We start from the raw sequence: 24,222 nt of genomic DNA on the forward strand, positions 1-24,222 counted from the left end.
TGTACTGACAGAAAACACTGCAGGTGTGGCCCACACGAGTCATGCCGCTGCTTGTACTGACAGCCCATCTGGGCACTGTCCACATAATGCTGGCACTCCTGACATGGAGAGAGAGCTGTGGGGCCAGACTGGCTTCCTGGCAAGATGTCCCTAAAGGGGCAGAAGATGAAGCTGTGGGAATGAAGCCCCAAGTGTAGTGGAGACCCAGAAAGTTGAAGATACCAGGAAAACCTGCTGAGGAGAGCTGCAGGCCAGGAATAGAGCCAGCAAAAGAGCCAGCCCATGGTGCTGTGAGGAAGGGGTCAGCCAACCCTCTGGAACTCACATGTTACCAGCACACGCGCTAGAAACTCATGGAGCTGTAAGGCTCCAAGTTTGCTCTGCTGGATTTCAGTTTTGCTTTGGTTTGATTCTTTCTAACCTCATAGTCCTCCTTTCAAGAATGGGAATAATTACCCTTTACAACCATACTTTGGGATTATGTAACTTTTTAAAAATTTTTACAAAGGTACACAGATAAGAGTTTGACTTGAGACTCAAAACAGGCTTGCACTTTTGAAAAATGCCAGAACCACTGAGACTTTGGAGAAGGGACTGTAGCATTTCCAGTTGTATTATGTGAGGCATAATTATGAAATTATAGATATCTTCTTTATTTGGAGTTTAAGTATGGTTAAGAGATGGGTTTGGGTTACAAGTTGACAAGGGATGGGGTGTGGTACGTAGGATGTGTGTGAACTTGAATTACCTTTCACATTCCCTTGGGGATTGGTAGGGCATGGACTGGGCTGTAGAGATGTGGCTGAGGGTCTGTGTCTGGTCCCTTGACCCTTCCTTTCTGGCACTGCTCCTAGTCTTTGTTTTCATGAATTAAGCAGCTTTGTTCACCATGCTTTTGGGCTATTCAATTTCCACCCAGAGCCAGCTGACAATGGATTGAACCCCCACCAAACTATGAGCAAAATTAAACCTCTCTTATTTTAAATTGTAGGTGTTGGGTAACATGTCCAGCTACAGAGAAGCTATTTATTATAAACAATGTTCAAGCCATATTATAAATACATTTTGGATTTTTAATTACATTCTGTGATCTTTACAGTTTCCTTAAGAAATTGGGTCCTTCTACATATTTATGTAAAATTCATATTACTTTTCAAGTCAGAAATAAGGAATTCACCATGAAGACAGTCCACCTGCACCATACAACTGTGCACATGTAGTAACAGGGTCTATATGACAATACACAGTAAATGCCCAGAGCAACAGAAGGCCACCACAGAAGTGACGGTGGCAGACAAGGCATCTGTCACTCACTGCTCGGCAGCAGCAGCAGCAGCAGCAGCACGAGAGGGCCACGCGGTGCTCACCTTTCAGAGCCACGGCCTTCATCTCTGAAGGCTCACTCTCATTGCGCTGCAACTTCCGCTTAGAGACAGATGACGACTTCCCCAAGTTGAAAAAGGAACGCCAGCTGCCCACAGGGGACTTTTTCATTTTATTTTGAGGCCTCTTTCTAGGAGAGAAAAAATGGACAATATTAAGACAGCCAAGCATCTATTTTTTCTTATAGAAAAAATGAATAAATGATAGAACCAAATAGCCGGTGAGGCCCGGGTGAAATATAAACAAACTTCCACCTTTCATACAGCACACTCTACAAAGGATGGCTAGAGCATGAGACGGACGCAACATGCAGATTTTAGCGCTGAGAACCAAGGCAGCTTTATGCATATTGTGTTTAGGTCCCATCGCATAATCTGCGAAATAGGTTGAGAGGAAGACATAACTGGGAATAGGAACTTAATATTAATGAAGCCTACAAAAATAAAAGTGTTAAAGAAACTGATTTTAGGTGTGAGTCAAGAGAATAAGGACAAAAAAGAAGTATTAATAATAACTAACATACATCAAATGCAAGCCTGTGCTCAGTACCGCGCCTTACATGTAGTGCCTTTTTTAAATTAGAAATAATCACACGTGGCAGGTACTATTATTCTCATTTTATGGCTGAAGGAATAAGAAGTTCAAAAAATTTCCTTGAACTTATAAAACTAGTAAATGATGGAATCAGGTTTGAAACTCAAGTTTATGTGTAACCTTATTTTTTTTTCTTTTTTTTATGTGAAACCTTATATCTACTTTTAAAATCATTTTTTCTAGGAAAAAGATTTTAAATAAATTATGGAGTTACAACGTAAAATCAAGATGCTCAGAGTATATTCCCTTTGCTTGTTTTTGCTATGGTGTTGAAAGGAAGTTAGAGGATTATACTAAAATATGGGTAAATGAAAGTTTATTAGTAAAATCTAATGCAGCAAAGATCCTTACATTCGGGGCTGGTGAGATGGCTCCGTGTCTAAAGCACCTACTTAGAACAAGCTTAGCAAAGCACAGGACCGCGGTTCAATCCCCCAGCACCACATGCCAGCCAGCCCCGCCCCCTGGTGGGCTGAGCTGGCCACACACACACACACACACACACACACACGCACGCACATAAATAAAATTAAAAAAAAAGATCCTTACATTCATGTGCAATACTCAAAGAAGTAGCAGAGACATAAAAAATAACATGTACATACATCAGTCTTCTAACTATAAACTAGTAAAGAAGACAAAGAAATGTTGTTCTTATCATTTCTTTAGGGAAATGACATGTCAGAGCTGACAGGGAAATTAAGAGGTCACACTACAGTTTCTGTACCCCTGAAAAGCTTGATGCAATATTAGCTGCTGGGACCATCCCAGAAGTTCTGATTCAGTAGGTGTGGGGTGGGCTGGAGGATTGGCACACTAAAAACTACCAGGCAATATGAGGCTGCAGTCAGCAACAGAGAGCAGAAGAAATGTCAAGTGAGTCAAGGTCCATGTATTACTTTCTGAATATGCTGTTTTAACATTGGTTATTTCTAAGAAAATTTCTAAATGAGATATATCAGGGAATATCAGCCTCATATAGTGAAAGTATATCATTTTTCCCTGTACAATGGGTTTTCTTTTACAAAATTAGGTGACACTGTAATGCTCTGCAAAAATAATTTTTATTATTCCCTATGAAGTGTTAAGCAACATCCTTATTCAAATAAATGAATTTTTCTTGTACTGGCCCACAATTTAATAACAAATAATAAAATATAAATTTAAAACCAAAATAGGGAGGGGGGAAGCTCAGTCACAGAGCATTTGCCTAGCACGCATGAGGCCTTGGACCAACTCCCAGCAACAGAGGGATTAAAGAAAACTAAAAGGCATTAATAACACATGGCTATGAAAGTCCTATTTTCACACCAGAAGTTTACCTTTCAAGTGGAAACTCAATTATGGTATGAAATTTCCCTTGAAGTGCAGCAGGTCCTTCGCCTACTTCAATATATTTATTTTCAGTCACAACTGGAGAATTGCCCTGAGCCTGCGTTCTTGCCTGGGCTTCCTCTAAAGTCAGAAGCTTGGTGGATGGAGAGGACACAAGCAGAGACTTGGGCCTGGATAAAGATGCTTCAAAAAGAAAAGAACAGTAATAAATGCTGTCAACTATATACAGATGTATATCAACCTGTCTGTCTTTCTACCTCTTAACCTATCAGTGTTGTTTCAAATTTCTTTACGTTTTTAAGTGGCAAAAATCAGTGTGTACACTGTGTAATAAAGTTACATAACATCATAATTTAAAGTAATTATTTTCTGAATACGCTGTTCCAACCGGAGTATTTCTAAACAAATTTTTAAATAACATGTCTCAGAAAAAAATAAATCCCATATAGTGAAAGCATATTATTTTCCCCTGTGGAATTCTCTGTACAATTACATGTGTGCATAATTCATTCATAATGTAACTATCTTTCTTTCTTAAAACATACCAGGAAAGCTGATTATTCAGGTATTTTTAGTTTTCAAAGGATCTTGTTTTCTCGTCCACATATACCTTAATATATATCAAGATACTGTGAAATTTTTTTCAATGTGTGATGAATTTAGATGACAATAAATCTGATATATAGCAACCGCTACGTGCACACAAAATAAAAAAATTGCCAAACTTTACATTGTGAAAGGCAAAAATAAATTGTCTATCTTCTACCAATGACATATTTTTTGAATCTAGATGAGAAATTAACCTTTTCCAAGTATAGAAACATGTTGGTAGCAAATGAAATCAGCCTGAGTCATACCTGCCCCTTCCTGCATGACCGCACTGATTTTGCCACTGAAGAGCACATCCACATGATTGAGGATGAACTCCACAACAACAGACTGAATTCTCACTTCCATGAAAGCTGCTGTTCCACTGAAGCAGGCAGACTCGATCTGTTTTGATCTGTGAGGTAAGCAACATTCCCAGTCACAAAATAAGCAGTCAGTCTTACACGGAATTTTTTTTAAAAAAGTATAAATCACAAGCAAATCAGGAAATTATACTTTTACAGCCCCTCAGGTAAGCCTTACTGGTCCGTTTTAGGGAGATTAGACTAATCAAGAGAAGAACTAAGGAACATTAATTAAGTACTTTTAGATTTAAAAGCAGAACTAAAATAATTAGCTCAATGAAGGCCATAAGTCAAATGCAAACTACCTGAGCAGGTTTGGAGCCCAGACGATTGCTAAGTTTTTTGCATGCATATTGGTGATGGAGCAATAGTCCGCTAGAAGAGACAAATGCCTCATCAGGAACTCCAGTGTTCTGGAAAATGAAACAGCATATTAGCAGAAAGATACATTCTGCAACTATGTAGAACATAAAGGCCACTTGTTGACTTACAAGTTTTCAATAGAAAAAAGAGGCCATACAAATCTATACATATTTTTGCTGCCTAAGTTTAAATATTAGAATTGAGTTCTTCACAAAGGCTTGTTTGTGGACCAAGTGATGTACGAAAGTTATGTTATGCTACTGGCAGCACAGAGCTAAGAAGAAAGGATTTAAATACTTCTATAAAAGAAAAAAGACAGCATGTCACAAACCTATGAAATGATTAAAAAGAAAATTCCAATGGGCTTTGAAGGGACAATATTTGAGCCACCAACGTATTTTTAGAATAAAGAGCCTCTTTCAAATTGTAGTAACTTTATCTTGTCCATTCAAAATAAGTTTATGTAAACAATTCCACATATACTGAGATAAATAACTGAGCAGTGCTTTTAAAAATAAAACATCATCATCTTAAACGTAAGTTAAAGCAGCCACAAATACACATACTTTACCTGCCAGCTGCATGTGTCACTGTCCCTACCTAACTGTACAGGGACTAAAACTGCTAAGAACAAGAAATAAGAGACCTAAATAGAACAGTCATCAATGTTAAATTGTGGCCTACGTGTGAGCCACAATGGGTCAGATGGATCTAACCTTAATTTGAGAGGAAGAGGAAGACAGCAGCTGGCCTACACAGCATGCCGTTAGGAAGAGCCTCACCAAAGCTCCATAGGAGGTGAACTACCTTCCTGACAGGAAGGGACAGTCAAGGCCTGCAGTGATTACAGACAAGCAGTGGTAGGTCGGCTGGGACATAAATCCAGGCCAGCCTGACTCCAAAGTGCCTGCTCCTACAGTAGCGTCTACTGCGGCAAACCTGTGGGGAAATTAGTGCGGTCTAACCCTCCCTCATCCATAGGAAAGACAGACTGGCAGGTACAAGTGAGGCAGGCCTGGGGAGGGGCTGAGAAACGCATTCTGAAGACAGTGACATTTTATTATCAGGAGGGTGGATATTAAAGCACTTTAGAAATGTATTTTACAAGAATGAAAACTAAAACAGCCAAAGGAACCTATTTTGTTTGCTTAATTATAAAAATTTGTGAATGTCAGTATAGAATTTAATCAGGATTCCAAGAAGTGAGCACTTTGCATTCAGCAGGTGAGCGATGATTTGCATATCCCTCTGGGAACACACTTTGGGTGATCTTCTTTATGGAAAATAAAAATGTCAGATGTCAGTATCTTTTGGTTTCTAGAATTCTACTACCAGGTCCTTTACCTTATCCTAAAAATAATTCTAGGCTCTATGTAAAAGGATGGTCCTCGTAACTATGTTGAGAATCAGGGATAAAAAATCTACAGGTATAGTTGAAAAATACAAATTAGGGGAATATGAGAAAACACCATTGAAAATCACATTTTGAAAAAGATTTAATAATTAAGACATGTAAATGTTAAAATCTTAGCTAAATAGTGCATAAAATATATAAGCATATGCAATATACTATTGAGCATTTACTACTTTCATGGCTGCATTCTGAAACTACAGAGATAACAGAATATCAAAAAGTCTACATTCTAAAAAGGTTGCATACTAAATGGGTAATACAGTATAAATAAAAATATTGTCATATATAAGTTCAATATAGAATGAGTTCTCCTTACATCCAATTAATAAAGAAAATAATTATGAGACAAATATATAGACATATATGTATTTATTACTATTATTTTTCAGTTTCCATGAAAACTCAGTTGAATATTTTGCTAGGTTAAGATAAAAGTGAAATGGTCAAAAGAAGTAGATGCTCTTAGTGGTACATGCCTATAATCCAAGCACTCTGGGATGCTGAGGTAAGGATCCTAAATTCACGCCTGGCCTGGACAATTCAGGGATATCCTACCTCAACATTTTTAAGAAGTCTAGGGGACTAGGGAGATAGCTCAGTGGCCTAAGTGCTTGCCCTGAAAGTGCAAGGACTGAGTTCAATCCCCAGTACCAAAAAATAAAAAGATCAAAAATAAAAAAGAATTAAAAAGTCTGGGACTCACTCAGTGCAAAGGCCATGGGTTCAATACTCACTACTACAGAAACAAAGAAATAAACAAAGCAAGCAAGTTGCAAATAAATGAGAAAAAAAAACCACTGACAAAAAGAACAATTTGAAGTAGTGCAGAATGTAAAAATGTTAATAATCTTCTCCCAGTGAACAGACTGTATCTGTGGGGCAAGAATTACATGTTATAAAGTAGGAGCAGTCAGAAATGCAAAGAAGGGAGGAAACAAGTCTGCTCTAGGATATTATTTAACAAAAGAAGATCTGGAAAAGAATCCATGGGAAAAACTGAGAAAGAGAACACGAAAAAATAAAAAGTTCAGTAGTTAAATAATTACAGGAAGAGAGTAAAAGAGTAGAGTTTTAAACTGTAATGAGATCCACCAAAGAGACAGCATAAGACCAATTACCAGAACTGAACATCATGTGTTTCCGGAGAAAAAGCTCATTGAGTTCCAAAAGTGAAGAATGTAAACAAGTTACACCACGGTATGTGGCTGTAAAACATGATGATAAGTTTTAAGCAGACAAAACAAAACAAAATATAACCAAGATGTCATACAAGGCATGGTATCAGTTTGAGGTGCAACATTTTTTTTTGGTAGATAACAATGGTATAATACCATCACAACTATGGAGAAATTATTTACATACTAAGGTTATACAATTACCAATGAAATGCACAAATAGAATAGGCATATTTTCAGATACTTAAGTCTCAAAAAATTTAGTTGCCCTGTATTTCTCAGAAAGATATCAAGGATGTATGTTACAAAAGCAGGGAATAGGGGGCTTGTGGGTTAGCTCAGCTGTTAAACCCAGTCAGGCACAGAGGGACCATGGTTCGATCCCCAGATCCCCATGCCTTGCCAAACCCACCCTTAAGGCAGCCTGAGTCAGACCAAAAAAATAATCCTTCTCACAAAAGCAGGGAATAAAAACAGAGAAGAGGACAAGCAATCCAGAAAAAGAGTCTAACTCACAGAGGAGGCAACAGGAACTTCCAGGGAGCAGGAACAGGAATTACACTGAGCACTTCATTGTAGGTACAAGTATAACCAGACCGAACTGAAGCAAGGGGGACAAAAGATGATGAAAGATGCTTTTCAGGAAGGAAAAATGAAAATGTGAAAATGTTGCTTGCTATGTAAAAATGTGTGAGAACAGTAAAAAGACTTATTAAAGGACATCGGGATAAACTAAATACAAACGGAAACTCAATCATAAATAGAAGCCAAAGTGCTGTGCAAAAAACACAAAGTTTTCTCTGAAAGAATACATGTCCTTAGGCAGAGTTGTGAATAAAAGTTACACAGTTATTACAATGTAGACCATACATATTTACTTAATTCTAAATGCTTCTATACCTGGACTATGAAGAGGAGAGAACAGGAAGAGTACGAGAGATCCTCATTTACCAGGAGAAGAAGGGAACAACATCACAGAAGTGGGAAATCGAGAATGCAATGCAAAGTGGGTAAAGTATAATCCCAGATGAAAGAGTGGAGTGTACTGACTTCTGCAGGAGAGAAATGGGATATGGAGAGCAACTGTGGTGTCTGAGCATCGATTGCCCATGCCACTTGACTCTTCACACTGTGTACATACGTTATATGGATCATTTTTTAGTGTAGAAAAAAAAAGGACATATTTATATCATACTTCATGCAAAATCACTAACCCAAAGACTGCAGGTGTAGCTCGGTGGTAAAGTTTACTAGCACACCCAAGTTCCTGGCTTTGATATCTTTCAAAAAAAATGAAAGAAGGAATGAAGGAATGAATAAAATTACCAAGGCCATTGCTAAATCTATTTCTTTCTTGCTATGCTTCATTTAAGAAAAAGTAAGGACCAGGCCCATTCCCTTACTTTATCACTAAAAAAAAAAGACCTCTTCAGAAAGTATTGTCAGTATTCTGCTCAGACATGGAAAATGAAGCTTAAAGACTTGAGGAGTATGAGATAAGACTTGGAAATAACATAGCCATTTCTATCTGCCAAAGCCAATGTTCTTCACATTGTATTGTGTTTCTTTCACTGGGGAGTTGATAATGTCCTCTTCTCCCCTAAGATATACTTTGAATAATTGTTACTGATCAGCTTTGTTTTGACGCCTTCCTTTTCAGTACCACAACCCTTAATTTGAGCTTATCTCATAAAATCTTTCTAATTTTTCTTTGAGTTTTTCTTTCTCATTCTTTGCTGGATCCTTAAACTCCTTTAAATTCATCACATTCCTCCTAAGAGGCTACATTAATGGAACAATAAGCTGATGTTATCAATAATTTTTAAAATATCTTGCTTTTTTGTGTATTTTAATTTATGGTTTCTATTTTTTTTTTTTTTGTCTCAAATGGAAAAGTTATTCTCTTTTGTTCTGGTCTTCTCAGACATAAATGAAATATTTCTGAGGATCCAAACTGGTATACCAATCAACATGTACTTTAGAAAGTAGCACCGAGTGAATGATGGTCAGGGACAGAGTGCTTGCTTACCACGTGTGAGGCCTAGGATCAAATCCCCTGCACCACCAAAACACAAAACAAAGGCAGCAACAAAAAAACCAATAAACATCAAATCCTAAAACATAATACAAACAAAACCCCAAGCTCAGCCAGCCATTCATTTGTTCATCCATTCATCCATTCATTCAACATTTATCTATTGGGCATTAAGCACTGGGACAGGGCCTGGGGAGGTAAAGACAAACAAGTACAAATATATGTATGGGTAAAATTCACTCTGGAAGAGATGGGACTTAATTAGCTAGACCTTCACACAAGTATAAGTAGCTAGAAACCCAGAGAAAACACCCTCACAGGAGGGCTGACCACTGCCCCTGGAGGGGCTCCCAGCATGTGATCTACCTGTAGTGCGGCGGGGGGAGCTGCTGGATGACATCATGAATTTTTATCAGCCGTTCTTCATCTGTTGCTGCTGAAACAGCATCCTGTCACAATATAAAAGAAAAGAGCAGGCGTGTTGGTAAAAGTGAGTTTCTCACTTAAAATTCAGTTTTCATTCTGAGATTAACCCACTTTTCTCTCTGATGCTACATGAGAAGCACAACATAGCATCTAGACATACACTTCGTTTTCACAAGAGGCGAACACTGAATCTCCTCAATGCTAATTTTTAAAAGCACAATTGTAACTGTTAAGACAGCAGAGCTCCAGAGGAGACCTAGAGTAAAAAATAACAGGGACTCACAGAAAATTTCTCATACAGCTGGTAGGTGAGCAGAGGGTTTGGGAGCTCTCGGAAGTACAGCTTACAGAGGGAGCCCACAGAATGGATGTCTTGCACATACGGTTCTTTTGTCAAGTCGGGGACATGCTCAGAGTCAAATTCGTGGCTATTCCAGACAGAAAAAAGAAACAAGATAATTTTATTAAAGGAAAACATACATATGACCAGAAAGCAACATCCCAAAGTATTTATCTGTACCTCAGTGAGTTACTTTTTTCTTCAAATTACATTTCATGTCAATTCTATTTGGAGTTCATCAGTAATTGATATATTATCACTAGTTAGGTAGTTATATGGAAATTGAGGACATACTTTAATATTGAAAAACAACTAATCCTCTAGCCCAAAGGATTCATCTTTACCTCAGCTGTGAATTTGTTCAAATTATATTTCATTATAAATCAGATTTGGATTTCAGCAGTAATTGGACGTGTTATCATCAAGCAAGTATCTATATGAGGATTAATTGTACAGCTTTAAATGGACAATAATCCCTAAAATGTGTATGAATAAGTAGCTCTCACAGGGAATCAGCTTGAAGATAATACACCTAATTTCCAATGGTTTCAATATCTAATGTTCTGGCAACTGCGAGGACTATGGCCAAGTAGCAACTCATCCATGACCAACTACATACAAAAATTTCTCACAGTACAACTTGAACAGTTCAGGAATGTTACACTGAAGTAGAACAAGAAAACCAGAAATAATGTGAAGCAATTTCTAGCTAATGCTAAATTTTAATAGCAAAATCTGTAACATTACAGTATATGAAACATAAGGACCCAGAATACTAATGCAGATTAGATTCATTCTCCAGGAGATACATTAATATTAATTCACAGTGAGAAGGTCACTTATCATCTCTCTGGAGGATTAATGTGTGTGGATAATGTGAACATTCGCTTTTCCCAGACTGAAGCTAGCTTCAGTACAAGCAGCAACTTAAGGGCCAGAATGTACCCTTATAGTGGAGCGCTTGTCTACCACACACAAGATCCTGGATTTTTAAAACACAGGATTTTTTAAACATGTATTTCTGAAAAGAAAGTTAACCTTCACGGTCAACTGAAATATTACAATTCTTATAGAACAACGGTAGTTACCATGCATTACAGTGAAAAAGAGAAATGACAATAGCATATTGAGGATAAGACTAGAATCCAAGACAGGGAGCAACGAAAATAAAATTTCTATTGCCAGTAATGAGAACACTAGCATTCTCAAAGAAAGCATGTGGAATAATAGGTAACACACGCATACTTAGCTATACAATATAGTTAAGAACCAAAAAGTAAATCTATTACAATGTAAATTTCATCTCTCATGCTTGTCAAAAGTTCATACTGAATTTGCTACAATTTTCAAACATTTTAAAGAGATAAAACAGAAGTAGTGAAGAATAAGGTGTACGGTTCCCTACTACTGCATTGGGGCAAATGCCATTTAAAAAATAAACAGGAAGAATAATACGGATATTGTTTTCTATCTTATCTCAACTACCTTATTGAAAATTATGGTCATCAAAGTAAACTACACATTGTGAAACAGTTTCATTTTAATGAGCTACACAGGAATAAAATAGGAAATGGCACAGAAGATTTTCACCGTAGTCTCTGGATATTGGAGGCAACTCCCGAGAGACGATATATTCCATCCACAATGCCATATCTCTCAATGAATGCTGTGCAGCTCTGAAGAACCTGGGGCACTAAAGAGAAATTTTAAAGATGTCAATTCACTCAGTAGTACTCAGTAGAATTATAAGTAAATTTTGTAGATCAAAAAGGGATGGTAGGGCCAGCCAGGTAGCTCAGTGGGCTGAAGCACCTGTTTAGGCAGAGCGCAGTGGCTGGGGCTGGATCCCTGGGGTGCTTTGCTAGCCCTGCCCATGGGGTGTGCTGAGATGGCAATTGAGACTGGGTGTGGTGGCGCGCACCTGTAATCCCAGTGCTTGGGAGGCTGAAAACAGGAGAATCACTACGAGTCTGATCTACACAGTGAGAATCTGGACATTCTGTAGATCCTGTACTAAAAATACATTTAAAAATAATAAATAAATAAATAAATAAATAGGGGTTGGAGTGGGGGTGCTAGAGATAGGGCTCAGTGCCCTAGCGCCTACCTGCCAAGTGCAAGGTCCTGAGTTAAATTCCCTGTATCCCCCCAAAAAAGAATAAAGAAAATTAAAAAAGGACAGGTATCCACTAAAAATTGATGACGGCATGATTACTTATTTCACATCAAATCTATAGAAGTAGCTCCCGAACAGACTGGTCCCATTTCTTACATTGTTAGGACAGTATCTTACCTCCTATAGTCTTTGTCATGAAAGCACCAACATCGTCTTATACTAGTCAGGCAAACTGGTCGTTCCTAACACTGTGACTGTTTAAAATGTATCTGTTCAGCTCAATTTCACACCCAGTGAATGAGAATCTATAAAGTCAAATATTTATCTGAACAACAATTACTGGTAAGGGCTACAATGTTTCATTTCTAAAAAAAGAAATGAAAACTATCTGTCATAGTTAATGTTAATTCTAATTTTATTTAACAAATGAAGCACCAACACAATGCAAAGGTCAAAGAAATTTCCACTTGATGAATCTTCATTTTCTGTCCATCCTCACACTGAATTGACTGACATTTTAACTTGTCATTATCTCTTCATCACAATGGAGCTGCCCCGAGAGTAAGAAGGCCAGGAGGAAGTGCTCCTCCTCAGCTCAGTGAACGTACACAAAGGGACAGTTATTCTGAGGCCTTCTGTATGCAACATAATTTTTGAAATATATGATAGAAACTGTCTTATATGTTCAAAATTTTATAACTGTAGAGATAAGAACATTCTTCATGTTGTAATCCAGACTGGTCCACTTACCACAGTTATTTGGCTGCTAGTTTAAATCCCCGAAGAAATAATGCTTGAAAGGCTGTCACCTCTTTGAAGAGTTTTTATGTAGGTGTCAAACACTCCGGGGGCCAAATGAGACGCAAGATATTTTCCTAAGACAATTTTAACTAATGTACTTCATTACAGTGCATTTCTGTGCAATTTCTTTATTATTATTGTGAATCTTTTCCTCGGTTTTCTTGTTTTTTACTCCTGCAATCTTTCATCTGTTAGAGCCTATGAGTTATATTTAAAATTAAACTTTTTTATTTAAAGCCAAAACATGGCAGCTGACAGCACTTTACACTTCATGTAAGTTCAGGTAGGTGCTTTAAAACCGACATCACAGAAATCCTACGATAACGTTCTAGCCTGGTCCCGACTTTAACGAAAAGAAACTACATCTCTGAGACAAGAAGCTTTGTCCAAGAGCAGGCAACAGTGATGGAAACGAGACTCCAGCTTAAGCAGTCCGAGCACAGAGCCAAGCTTTAAGCTACTGTAGAATACTGCCCGACACAGAAGATCCTTCACAGTTTACACTTCATCATTTTACAACTCTAGGCCAACTGAAATCCCACTTTTTGTCTTACAAACTAGGTGTTCTATGATTCCTTCAAAAAGCAATATCCTCTATCCAATGTCCTTTATCTACCTCCTTAACCACAACATGTAGAAAACACTTTGCTGTTGTTTAAACCCAGCTAACTTGACTATTAATTCTTCTTTGAATATCTGCAAGTTAGGGGAGCTGCAGCACTGTGTTCTACTCCGTGCTCACAGAATTGTATCATTTAGAAGCACCATTTATTTGTTTTATGTCATTACCTCTTGTCCACCCTGAAGGGCAAAATCTAGGCTCCCTTCATCTCTGGACACTCAATACTCAGGAGCACTGATCTGACACAGACAACTCCAACTGAATTGTAATCAACAAGTGAATTAATTTACAGGTACCCAAGAGTTTGAAAAGTTATCTGATTAGGGTATTAGGACAGGGACCTGCCACAGTTTTCCTATGAAACTGCACTTATTTTCAACTGTGTGCTTTCCATCTGTAAAAACATTTTGGACTTTTAGTAACATGAACAGGATACGGCTACATAGTGGAGATGAAGGTAGGCAGAACTGTTAAGTGTGGCAGAACTTGTGGAGTGGCTTTCCTGAGACGTAATAGTGAGGCTTAAATGAAATGTTAAGTATAAAGCATCTTTATAAGAGACGGAATTCTATTTAAATTATCACTCCATCACTGATAACCTAAGGTCTTGTGCTTCTGTTCTGTAAACAAGAAATACAATAGTAAAATTAGAGGTTAAAAACTTCTGTCACCTATCTCAAAAGGAATATATTTAGAGATTACTGGGATCAATAACACAGTCACTTAAAAAATGAAAGGAATGTGAGACTTTATTTTCAGTGTTCTTTATTCAGGAGCTTTACTAATGCTTTTTTCTTTTTTTGTCAAATGGTTTTGAAACATATTAATGCTCATTTAGGAGCCTGAAATCTGGCTTACATAAGCACTTTGTATTAGTAGATTACTCCCTCAGAAGGGGATCCAGGAGTATTTTATTTTGTGAATTCTAAGGTATGGGAAGTGGGGCTCTGGCAATCTGGCTCTTCAGCACCCACACCACAGGCTGATGCTTCTCCTCTGGCTTACAGTGCAGTTACTAGGTACCACGTTTCATTCTGCAAAACTCTGCCTACATCTTCTCAGATTCTACGCTGCACCAGATTTTTGGATTAGCTTCTTAGCTCTGTTCTGCTGATGAGCAGGGCTTCAGTTTGCAGGACTGACAACCCCAGCCTCTCCCATCAACTTTCACTTCCACATCTGATTAAATTAATTGTATGTTATAAATTTAATTGCTTTTAAAAATGAAAGCTAACTCTGGTTGTGATGTATTTGGTGAGGCTTTATTTTTAAGTTACTTTCATTGTTTATACTCAAAATTAGCATGCTAACCCAACCCAAGCACATAAAAGACTGGTATTGGGAGAAATCTCTTCCAGCCCTGAGCTTTATTTCTGTATCACGCTCTCCTAAAACATAAAATTTTCATAAAAACAAGCTGAAACCTATAAAAATATTACTTTTACTAAATTCTTACATTCACTGAGTCAAATCTACTTATATTCTCCTGAATATTTTGAAGATACAGAAAATTAAAGATTTTTCCTCGGATATGACCAAACCCTTCAGACGCAATACTGACAGAGAACATCAGAATAGCTGCTTCCTCCTCCTCGTCTTGTTTGGTTTTACACTGACTAAGTGGTTTTAGTTATTTCTTTGTATTAGTACAGGCCTGAGTCCACAATGTGTCTATTCCTGGTGTCAAGGTGGTACATGTATGTAACACATGTTAATGCTTTTCTTCATTCCCTTCCTTTCCTCTCCCTTCCCACTCCCCCTCTATCTCTTGACCCCCTTCCCATTTGAGGAAGATCTATCATTTTGTGCTCCCTAAGTAAGGGTTAAATGTCTACCAAAAAATCACCTAGTGAGGTTTAATAAAACTGCATAATAACTGCTTATAATTTTAAGCAGGACAAATAGCTGGCAAAAAATGAAAGCAAAGCAAGCAAGCAAGCAAACAAACTAAAAAACCCTTAGCTCTAAAAGGAAGATTTGAAACTGAAAAATATGATAAAAAATACGATCAAAAATGAAAACAGATCGAGGGCTGGGGAGATGGCTCAGTAGAATAAGTGCTTGCCTGGCAAGCGCAAGGGCCTGAGTTTAATCCCTGGTTCAAAAAAAAAAAAAAAAAAAACAAAAAAAACAGATCTAATTTCCTTTTTCATTACCACGTAAAAGGCAATATAATGACTTGTTAAAAGGTACCCGATTAGTGCCCTCCTGTTTCCACAACCACCCAATGAACCAGTGAAATACAGATAACATGAGGACCCAGTGAAAATAATACCAGCAATGTCGAACATGGCATTTCATTAATACACTTTCTATTAACATTCTTAGTTTGGTTTTTTTCACATGATCCCATCACAATATGGTTATATGGAAATATCTACATTATTTAAATTAAAATGGGTGATTCCTAACATTAGAATTGAGGCCTTAAAGTGAGAAATAAATATCTCAAGACTTGAGTCCAGAGTATTCCTGACACTTTCGGTTTTGCTTCAGTCCTTTCCCCTTCCTTCACTCATTCAGTATCCACATACTTATTAACTCTCTTCTGTATGCCAGGCCCCAAGAAGGTATCACAAATACAGTCATTTGTGGGCTCCAGGAGAAAAATACAAGAATAAATGTCACTTAGAATGTGCATCCTGATTCTTGGTTTGACATACAGATGGGCATACTTTAAGGATAATTGCAGGGGTGATGTGGTCCTTTCTTTCTACTGTCCTCAGCCTGTAAAATCATAAGTGCATATAAGTTTAAAAAGATGATCTCTTGCTGAAAGGAACAAATACAACTTCAAAACACCAAAATACATCCAGAAGTTTCCTCTTCCTAGGGTTTAAAAGATTTTTATATTTTATACTATACATAATTTTATGTTTTCTTCAGAAATTTTCAGTATTTTATTACCAATCTCATTTCAAACTTTTAAGGAAATTCTGTTTTAAATATGCACAGCAAAAAAACAAGTTTTATAAAAAAGATCAGTGATACTCGAAGACTGTTCTACTCCATCAGATTTTATAATTAGTGAAAGTATAAACATTGAAGTTATACCTCATATAACTTTAAAAGAGGATATATTGGCATCTGTCCTCATCTTTTATTTTTTAATTTTTTATTGTATTTGATACAGGGGCTCACTACGCAGCTTGGACTCATAGTGATTCTCCTGTTTTCAGCCTCTTCAGCTCTGGGATTATGGGTGTGAGCTCAGCGTACCTGGGAGTGGGGTCAGCACAGCATGCAGTACCAGGGATCAAACCCCCGTCCCTGCTCTTGTCTAAGCAGGCATTTAATCTGCTGAGTTATCTTGCTGGCCCTACACCTTTTATTCTAAGAGTGGAAACATGCCTTAAACTTGTAAGGTCCAACTAAAATCTGCTGAACTGATGCTTCAAAGCTAATGAGCATGTGGAACAACAGGGAAAATGCTTGCTTATATTAATGACGTCACTGGAATAAGGCTGCACAATGCCAAGGTACAAAAAGAAATCAATAATAAAACATCCTAATTATGGATGGCCAAAAACTGCAATTTAAGAAAGTTACACAATACAAGAATTGACTGGTTACAAAGTGCCACCGGCCCTAGTAATGCTCGGGACAGTCAGTACAGAAACACATAGTCCAAATGACACTTGGGATAAACTAACAGTTAATCTCTGCATAAACATATACCGAGCACACTGTTAAAGAACCACTTCTATAGATATTTGTGATACGATCTTTAATGCATTGAATTATGAACACTGTGAGGCTGAAATTCTGTAAGATTATCATGAGTGAACCCCAGTACATTATTTCTTACAATACTTTGCATAGAAAAATCAGGTCAGGTCTGTCATTTGTTCCAACAGGGAGGGTCTCAAAAGTTTAGAAAGTGTAACAGGATAATCTCTTTAAAGTGTAAAGTTCTTTATTTCCCAGGTATACAATTCAGAGAATGAGTCACTGAGCAAAACATTAATCTGATATGAGCTTCTTTCTCAGAAAAATGCGGGGGATAACATCTCTTTGTTTAGGGTAATGACGCTACAGTCCTGTGCTTAACAATGGGTCCACACTGTGTGTTAGGGGAGTTCACTGTTGTACTGATACCACAAACCGCCTGGCAGGGCCTACTGCACCGCAGCCCTAGGCAGGGTCCATTGTGCTGCCACTACAAACCTCCTAGAGAACACAGGCAAGTGCAGCACACTGGCAGGCACGTGTTACGGTGACGCAGAGCCAGCACAGGGAACAAAAGCCTCAGAGAGGAAGCCAGCGCTGTGTGCGGGGATGCAGCTGCCTGAGCTCCGGAGCTGGGAGCTGCGCTGGCGAGTCAGTGAGGGCAGTGAGTGAACATGGACACGAGGTCACTGCCGTACTCAACACTGTAAACTGCACTTATAAAAAAACTTTAATAATAAATTAATCTTAGCTTACTGCAAATTTGTACTTTATAAGCTTTTTAAAAACCTTTTTGGTTTCCTCTTTCTTTTCTTCTGTGGTTTCCTCTTCTTTTGTCTCTTCTTCAGCTCTGTTTCAGCTCCAGTTCCAACAACTAACCGGTTCCTCAAGATCCCCATCTAGTGGCTCCTCAATGCCATCCCCATCCAGTCCAGGTGAAGCTACTGGCCATTTCGGCCACTGCCTTGTTGGTTTTAGCACCCTCCTCATCCTCACTGGATCCTCTGAAGTCAGGACAAATCTGTTGAGTGACTTCCTCCAGATGCCCATATATTCCTTGGTGAAAATCACTCCATTCCAAGAAAGTTCTTGCTGCAGTTACAGATGTTTTGAATCTCCCAGAACTGTGCCAGTGTCGTTCTCTATAGCTACAATAGCTTGGCCAAATGCCCCTCATACACTAGATCTTAAACACTGCTATTACTCCTTTATCTAGTGGCTGGAGAGGTGGTGTTTAGAGGAAGCAACACCACTTTGTTATCAGAGAGAAATTACCAGGAGGAGGATATACTGGTGTATTATCAACGTTAGGTAAACTCTTCTAAGATAGGCTATTGTCTTCTCCATCTGGCTGTCACAGTCATTCAGAAGTGCATCTTGGAAGAATAACTGGGTCAACCATGACTTCTTATTGCCCCTGCAGTATGAAGTGAGTTTATTCATGTGCTTGACAGTCCTGGATCCTTACTGGGCTAGGTCACCATAGGTTTTATTTTGCAACATTCTTATAAGCAAGACTATCTTGAAATCTGGCACTGACTTGGCCTCCACATGAATCAAAGCATCCACTTCCAGAACAGGGAGGTTTCCACCATTGTGAAGTACAGACAGCCTATCTAGATTTTCCAGAAATTCTTCAGCAGGTTTTACATCAGCACTCACTGCACTACTGACGTTCACGTTATGTAATGAATAATGATTCTTTAATCACTTAAATTTGTCACAGCTAGCAGCAAACGAACACTGTAGTGAGGTGGATCCTCTTCCTTCAGTACTAAAAAAACAACCATACTGCTTGCTTTGACTGTGATCATCAGGGTGCCAAAAGGGAGACACCTGGGTGCTTGGGCTTCAAGGGAGGTTACTAAGTTGCTCTTTATCTGACACAGGCTCTTCTGGAATTTTTGTTATTTTGCTTTCTTCTCTGAAGCAGACACTCTTAACAGCTTCCATCACTTTGTTCTTCTTGTTTAAATTGTAGCACTGGTGGGATGGGACATGCCTAAGTGCTACAACCACCACCCACCCTTCAGAGTCCTTCCATGTCAATCAGTGTGGCCGCTTACTGGTGACTTACCAGTGGCTTTTGTTCACTTTGAAGTCAAGAGCAAAACAACATGTGACTGAAGGAAGCATAAGAGTACCCTAAATCTAGAGATAGCAAGTATGAGAGGTAGGAGGCTGCTGCCAGCATGACAGAGTAAGCAGTATGCTGCTTCACAGTGAAGATTTTAATACATAGAAAAAGTCTTAGAAACAGCAAAAAAAAGTATAGTAAATACACAACCATATATACAGCCATTTGTATCATTAATCATGTACATAATTAGAATTGTATGTGGTATATATATTTAATTAATTGATTTATTGGTAATTTTATGTATTTGATACAGGTTCTCACTATACAGCTTGGACTCGTAGTGATCCTATTTTACTCTCCCCAGAGCTCAGATTACAGGTGTGTGCCACCACACCTGGTTTCTGTGGCTGGCTCAGCAGGGTTGGCATGGCATGCAGTGCCAGGGATCAAACACAGGTCCCTGTGCTTGCCAGGCAGGTGCTTAGACTGCTGAGCTATCTCCCTGACCCGTGTGTGCTATACTTTTACACAATCATTAGCTCAGTAGGTCTGTTTACACCAACAAGTAATGTGTTGTACTAGGATTTATTTGCTGGTGGTAGGGACCGAATCCACGGCTTTATGCACACTACATAGTATTCTGTCACTGAGCTATACCCTTACCCAGAAGGTAGAGTTTTTTTTTTTTTCTTTTCAAAATTTTATTGATAAACAGATAGCAATGAGACAGTTTCAAATCAAATCGGAAGTACAGTTTCAACAAATAACATACTGCATATATTCTTCTTAGTAGTTAATTGCTGTACAAGATGCGGACTTGAGATCCTATTTACAAACACCATTAGAACAAATCATTCTATTTATTAAGAGAATGCAACTATATATCTATCCTAACCACTTTGAATACACAGATACAAAATGGACATTCATCGGTATACCCCATTTTTTCTAAGTTCTGTTATTGAATATTATAGGTGTGTAAACTCAGCAAAATATTCTAAAAGAGTCCAGTAGCCCATAATGGCATTGGGTCTTCTGTTTAACTGGCAATGTCAGAAATTATTGACCTGAGTCCCCCACAGCTCAACATAACAGCATGGCTTTACTTCCTATGTTTCGTCTTCATACTTTTCTACTGGATGGTTAAGACCAAGGTAAAGCAGGACCTGTGCAACAGGAGTTGTAGCTTTTTGGTCTGAGAAGGTCAGTGAAATCCCCTCAGGATTTATCCTGAGATCCTGTACCTCAGATTGTAGAACCTTTGTCAGTGCAGCCATGTGGATGAGTCACGGCCATTGCTTGGCCAAGGGTAGAGTTTTTGAAGCCCATCTAATAAAAGGCAATAGGAAATTTTCAGCTGCATTACAATATTTTTTAAAAAATCATTTATTTATTTATTTATTTGGTACAGGGTCTCGCTATGCAGCTTGGACTTGCAGTGATCCTCCTGTCTCATCCTCCCGAGCGCTGGGATTACAGGCGTGCACTCCCACATTCAGTTTCAGTAGCTGGCACAGTGGTATGGCATGCATTACTGGGGATCAAACCCAGGCCCTTGAGTTCGCCAAGCAGGTGCTTAGACCACCAAGCTATCTCCCTAACCCCTACATTATAATTTGACAGGATGAATGTCCTATAGGTGGTCCATGGTTGATCCGAACAGTACTATGTGACATATTTTAAAACTTAAATCAAAATAGAATACTTGTGAGGTACACACATGATGTATCTTTATTTTACATACACCTTTTGCTTTTTTTTGTATTTTAGGGAAGGGTCTACAGGGTGTTCAGAGTCTCACTACTAGATCAGACTCGTAGTGATCCACTTGTTTATAGCTTCCCAAAAGCTGGGATTACAGGCGCGTGCCACCACACCCAGTCTTTTTTTTTTTTTTTTTGCAGAACCGGGGATTGAACTCAGGCCTTTGCACTTGCCAAGGAAGTGCTTATTCCACTGAGCCATCTCCCCAGCCCACCACAGCCAGTCTCAGTCGCTGTCTCAGTGCACCCCAGGGGCAGGGCTGCTACCACAGGCCCAGGGAGCAAACCCTCAGACCCCGCACCTGCTTGCAGGTGCTTTAATCCGCTGAGCTATTTGGCTGGACCTTACTTTTTGATTTACTCCTCAAAATTAATGCATATGATTATGCTGAGATTAAATATACTGTATTATATATATATATATATATATATATATATATATATATTGATTTCCAATTCTTTTAGACTTCAAAATAGTCTCCATTTATATATTATATGCAAATATACATGTAGATAGATATAGACACAGACATACAATTGTAGGTATAAGACTATGTATATGTGAAATTTAAATCTTTAAAAAGATTTTTCCTTACATTCTTAATGATCAAAGAAAATAATCTTTTTTTAATGTATTTAGTACAGGGTCTACAGGGTCTCACTATGTAGATCAGACTCATAGTGATTCTCCTGTTTTTAGTCTCCCAAGCGCTGGGATTATAGGCACATACCACCATGTCCAGTCTGAGTTCAATCCCTGGTCCCTCAAAAATAAATAAGCAAATAAATAAAGTAGTTAACGTTCTTTATATAATTACAGGAATTTTTGGTGACATGAAGTGGGAATTAATTTTTTGTTAACTTCTTTTTAATTATCTCTATACTATTATTATAAATAATTTCTCCATAACATGGCTTGAAAGCCATACTTTTCTTACTGATAGGACTAAACAGTTTTGAATATCCTAAGCAATCGGACACACACTTTTCTTGGCACAAAGCTCTCCTTTTAGTTTTTAATATTGTTCTTATATCTGGTAAAGCTGGATATTTCCCATCTTATCTGATTTTTTCCCCCACAATAACTTTTCCACTTTGTATTTTGACTAGTTACAAAAATAATCCTCAGAGCTTTTTAGTTTAAGAAAGTATATTAAGTTGATGTTAATTTGGGTATAAGATATGTGTACAATAATATGTTCCTTACTCTCATGAAGATAGTATAGTTTGCATTAAATTCCTACAACAAGTCCATGAGAAGTCTTTAGGAACTGAGTAGCAAGGTCTTAATTCGGACATAACAGTATCGAAGGTATTCACCACTGGTCTCCACAAGCAGTCATCTAAAAAGCCAAAATGAGTCTTTGATATCAGGATTTAGAATCCCACAAATCCTTTAGTTCTGACATGACAGGTAACTCCTTAATATTCTAGCATCTCTAAAGCAGACAGAACAGAAAATGCTATTTTAAAAATATATTTAAAAAAAATTTCCTTTCCTTCTTACCAATCCATTCCTTTCATCTATTTATTCAATCACTAAATTCTTGATTCAGAATTTAACTTAAGAGAAAATTAATATTTCAGAACTGTACGTGGTGGCACATGACTAGAATCCCAGTGTTGTGGAGGCCGAGGCAGAATGATCACAGCTGGAGCCCTGCCAAGAAAACTTAGTAAGGTTCTAGGTCAAAAAGCAGTGACAACAAAATAAAAACAAACATTTAATGGGACTGGAGATATAGCTCATTGTGAAGGCCTGGTTATTAACCCCCCCCCCAAAAAAATCAAATAGAAAGAGGAAAAATCTGTCTAAAGAAGGTACCTGGAGAGAGAAAAGCAACAATGCAGAGCGAATAGCAACGCTTCTGTGTTCTCTGCGTGCTCTTGGTACTCTTCATCAACACCCAGACGCCGTGGGGCACTTTCACTACCAGCTCTACCCAGAACCCAAAATCTCAGTATTTACTACAGAACTGAAACGAAACAGGTAACACTTGCCAGTCTTCTTCACAACTGGTTATAAAAATTCAACAGGGAGTGGTCAGAAACTGATTATTATAAGCTTAAAATTTTTCCCTTTACCTTCAAAACCAGAATTTAGAAGGTGCTCCCCAAGGTCACAACCGAACACTCTCTCTTTCAAGATCCCCCGCTGCTTTAGCTTCTGTTTTGTTGGACGAGACTTCATGAATGTTCGTAAGAAAGTGATGAGCTTGCCGTGCTTTTTAGACACTAAAAAAAAAAGAAAAAAAGAAAAAAAGAAAAAGGAAATATTTTAGTTGTGATGATTATATTTTACTTTTTATAACTACCCACCCAGACATCTCAACAGACTAACTGAGGTTAATTTAGAACAAATACATTTTATAAATTATAGGGAAACATGAACAGAAATGTACCTCATGTTTCATTATAAAAAGTCACAATTTTGTATTTTCTTCTCGAGTTAGCCTGCCATTTTATGTGATGCATTATGAGAAAACTTAGGAGCTGAGTCGATGCCCTTCAAATCAAGCATTCTAATCCAGCTATCTTGTCAATGAGTATTTAGGACACCACAGGACACAAAAAGGGTCTGAATTTTGCTCTTAATGTACGGTTTTGGAGATCTTCATAGAGGTAAGACTGAAAAGAAGGCAAAGGTAGCTTGCACTGCTAGTCAATTTCTAAAAGACTTTTCTCAATGGTACAAACTTTTACATAACTGTAATTTTAGGAGGGCACTGGGGGGGGGGGAACTCCGCCGTATTTTACAGAGAGGATAATCTCATGATGATACAAAACATACTTGCCAACCTGACAGCTATATAAACTTAAAACCACCCAAGTATCAAGTCTTCTACTAAAATTTATCTAGATTAAGAGTGGGCATGGTGAGGTGCACCTGTAATCCCAGCACTTGGGAGGCTGAAAACAAGGGAATCACTATGAGTCTGATCTAAGTAGAGAGACCCTGGAGACCTTTTAGGCCCTATACTAAATACATAAAAAACTATCTAGATTATATTAAATCTGTCACCTTAAATCAAGCAAAACACAAGTAAATTAATCTTGGAAAATATTTCCACTAAATGATACAGCAGAAAGGTAACAGTGAAAGAATAAAAGCAAACAAATGTCAGGAAAAATAATTTGCCAAGAAAAAAGCCT

The 24,222-nt window shown here is 38.0% G+C and overlaps 1 protein-coding gene across 5 annotated transcripts in view; it reads right to left on the reverse strand.

Moving 5' to 3' along the window:
• Arhgap32 (Rho GTPase activating protein 32) overlaps positions 1-24,222 on the reverse strand; it is a 337,222-nt gene that overhangs the window by 13,571 nt on the left and 299,429 nt on the right. For all 5 annotated transcript variants that reach the window (XM_023701443.1, XM_023701444.1, XM_023701442.1 and 2 more), the window contains 8 exons: positions 23,155-23,304; positions 11,609-11,711; positions 9,962-10,106; positions 9,619-9,701; positions 4,571-4,678; positions 4,170-4,315; positions 3,300-3,495; positions 1,368-1,513 (listed from right to left, as the gene is read on the reverse strand). In XM_023701443.1, the coding sequence (XP_023557211.1) occupies positions 1,368-1,513; positions 3,300-3,495; positions 4,170-4,315; positions 4,571-4,678; positions 9,619-9,701; positions 9,962-10,106; positions 11,609-11,711; positions 23,155-23,304 (1,077 nt within the window). The remainder of the gene's footprint in view (positions 1-1,367; positions 1,514-3,299; positions 3,496-4,169; positions 4,316-4,570; positions 4,679-9,618; positions 9,702-9,961; positions 10,107-11,608; positions 11,712-23,154; positions 23,305-24,222) is intronic.

Source organism: Octodon degus, unplaced genomic scaffold (genome assembly GCF_000260255.1).
Source record: "Octodon degus isolate 3935 unplaced genomic scaffold, OctDeg1.0 scaffold00136, whole genome shotgun sequence".
Classification (NCBI taxonomy): domain Eukaryota; kingdom Metazoa; phylum Chordata; class Mammalia; order Rodentia; family Octodontidae; genus Octodon; species Octodon degus.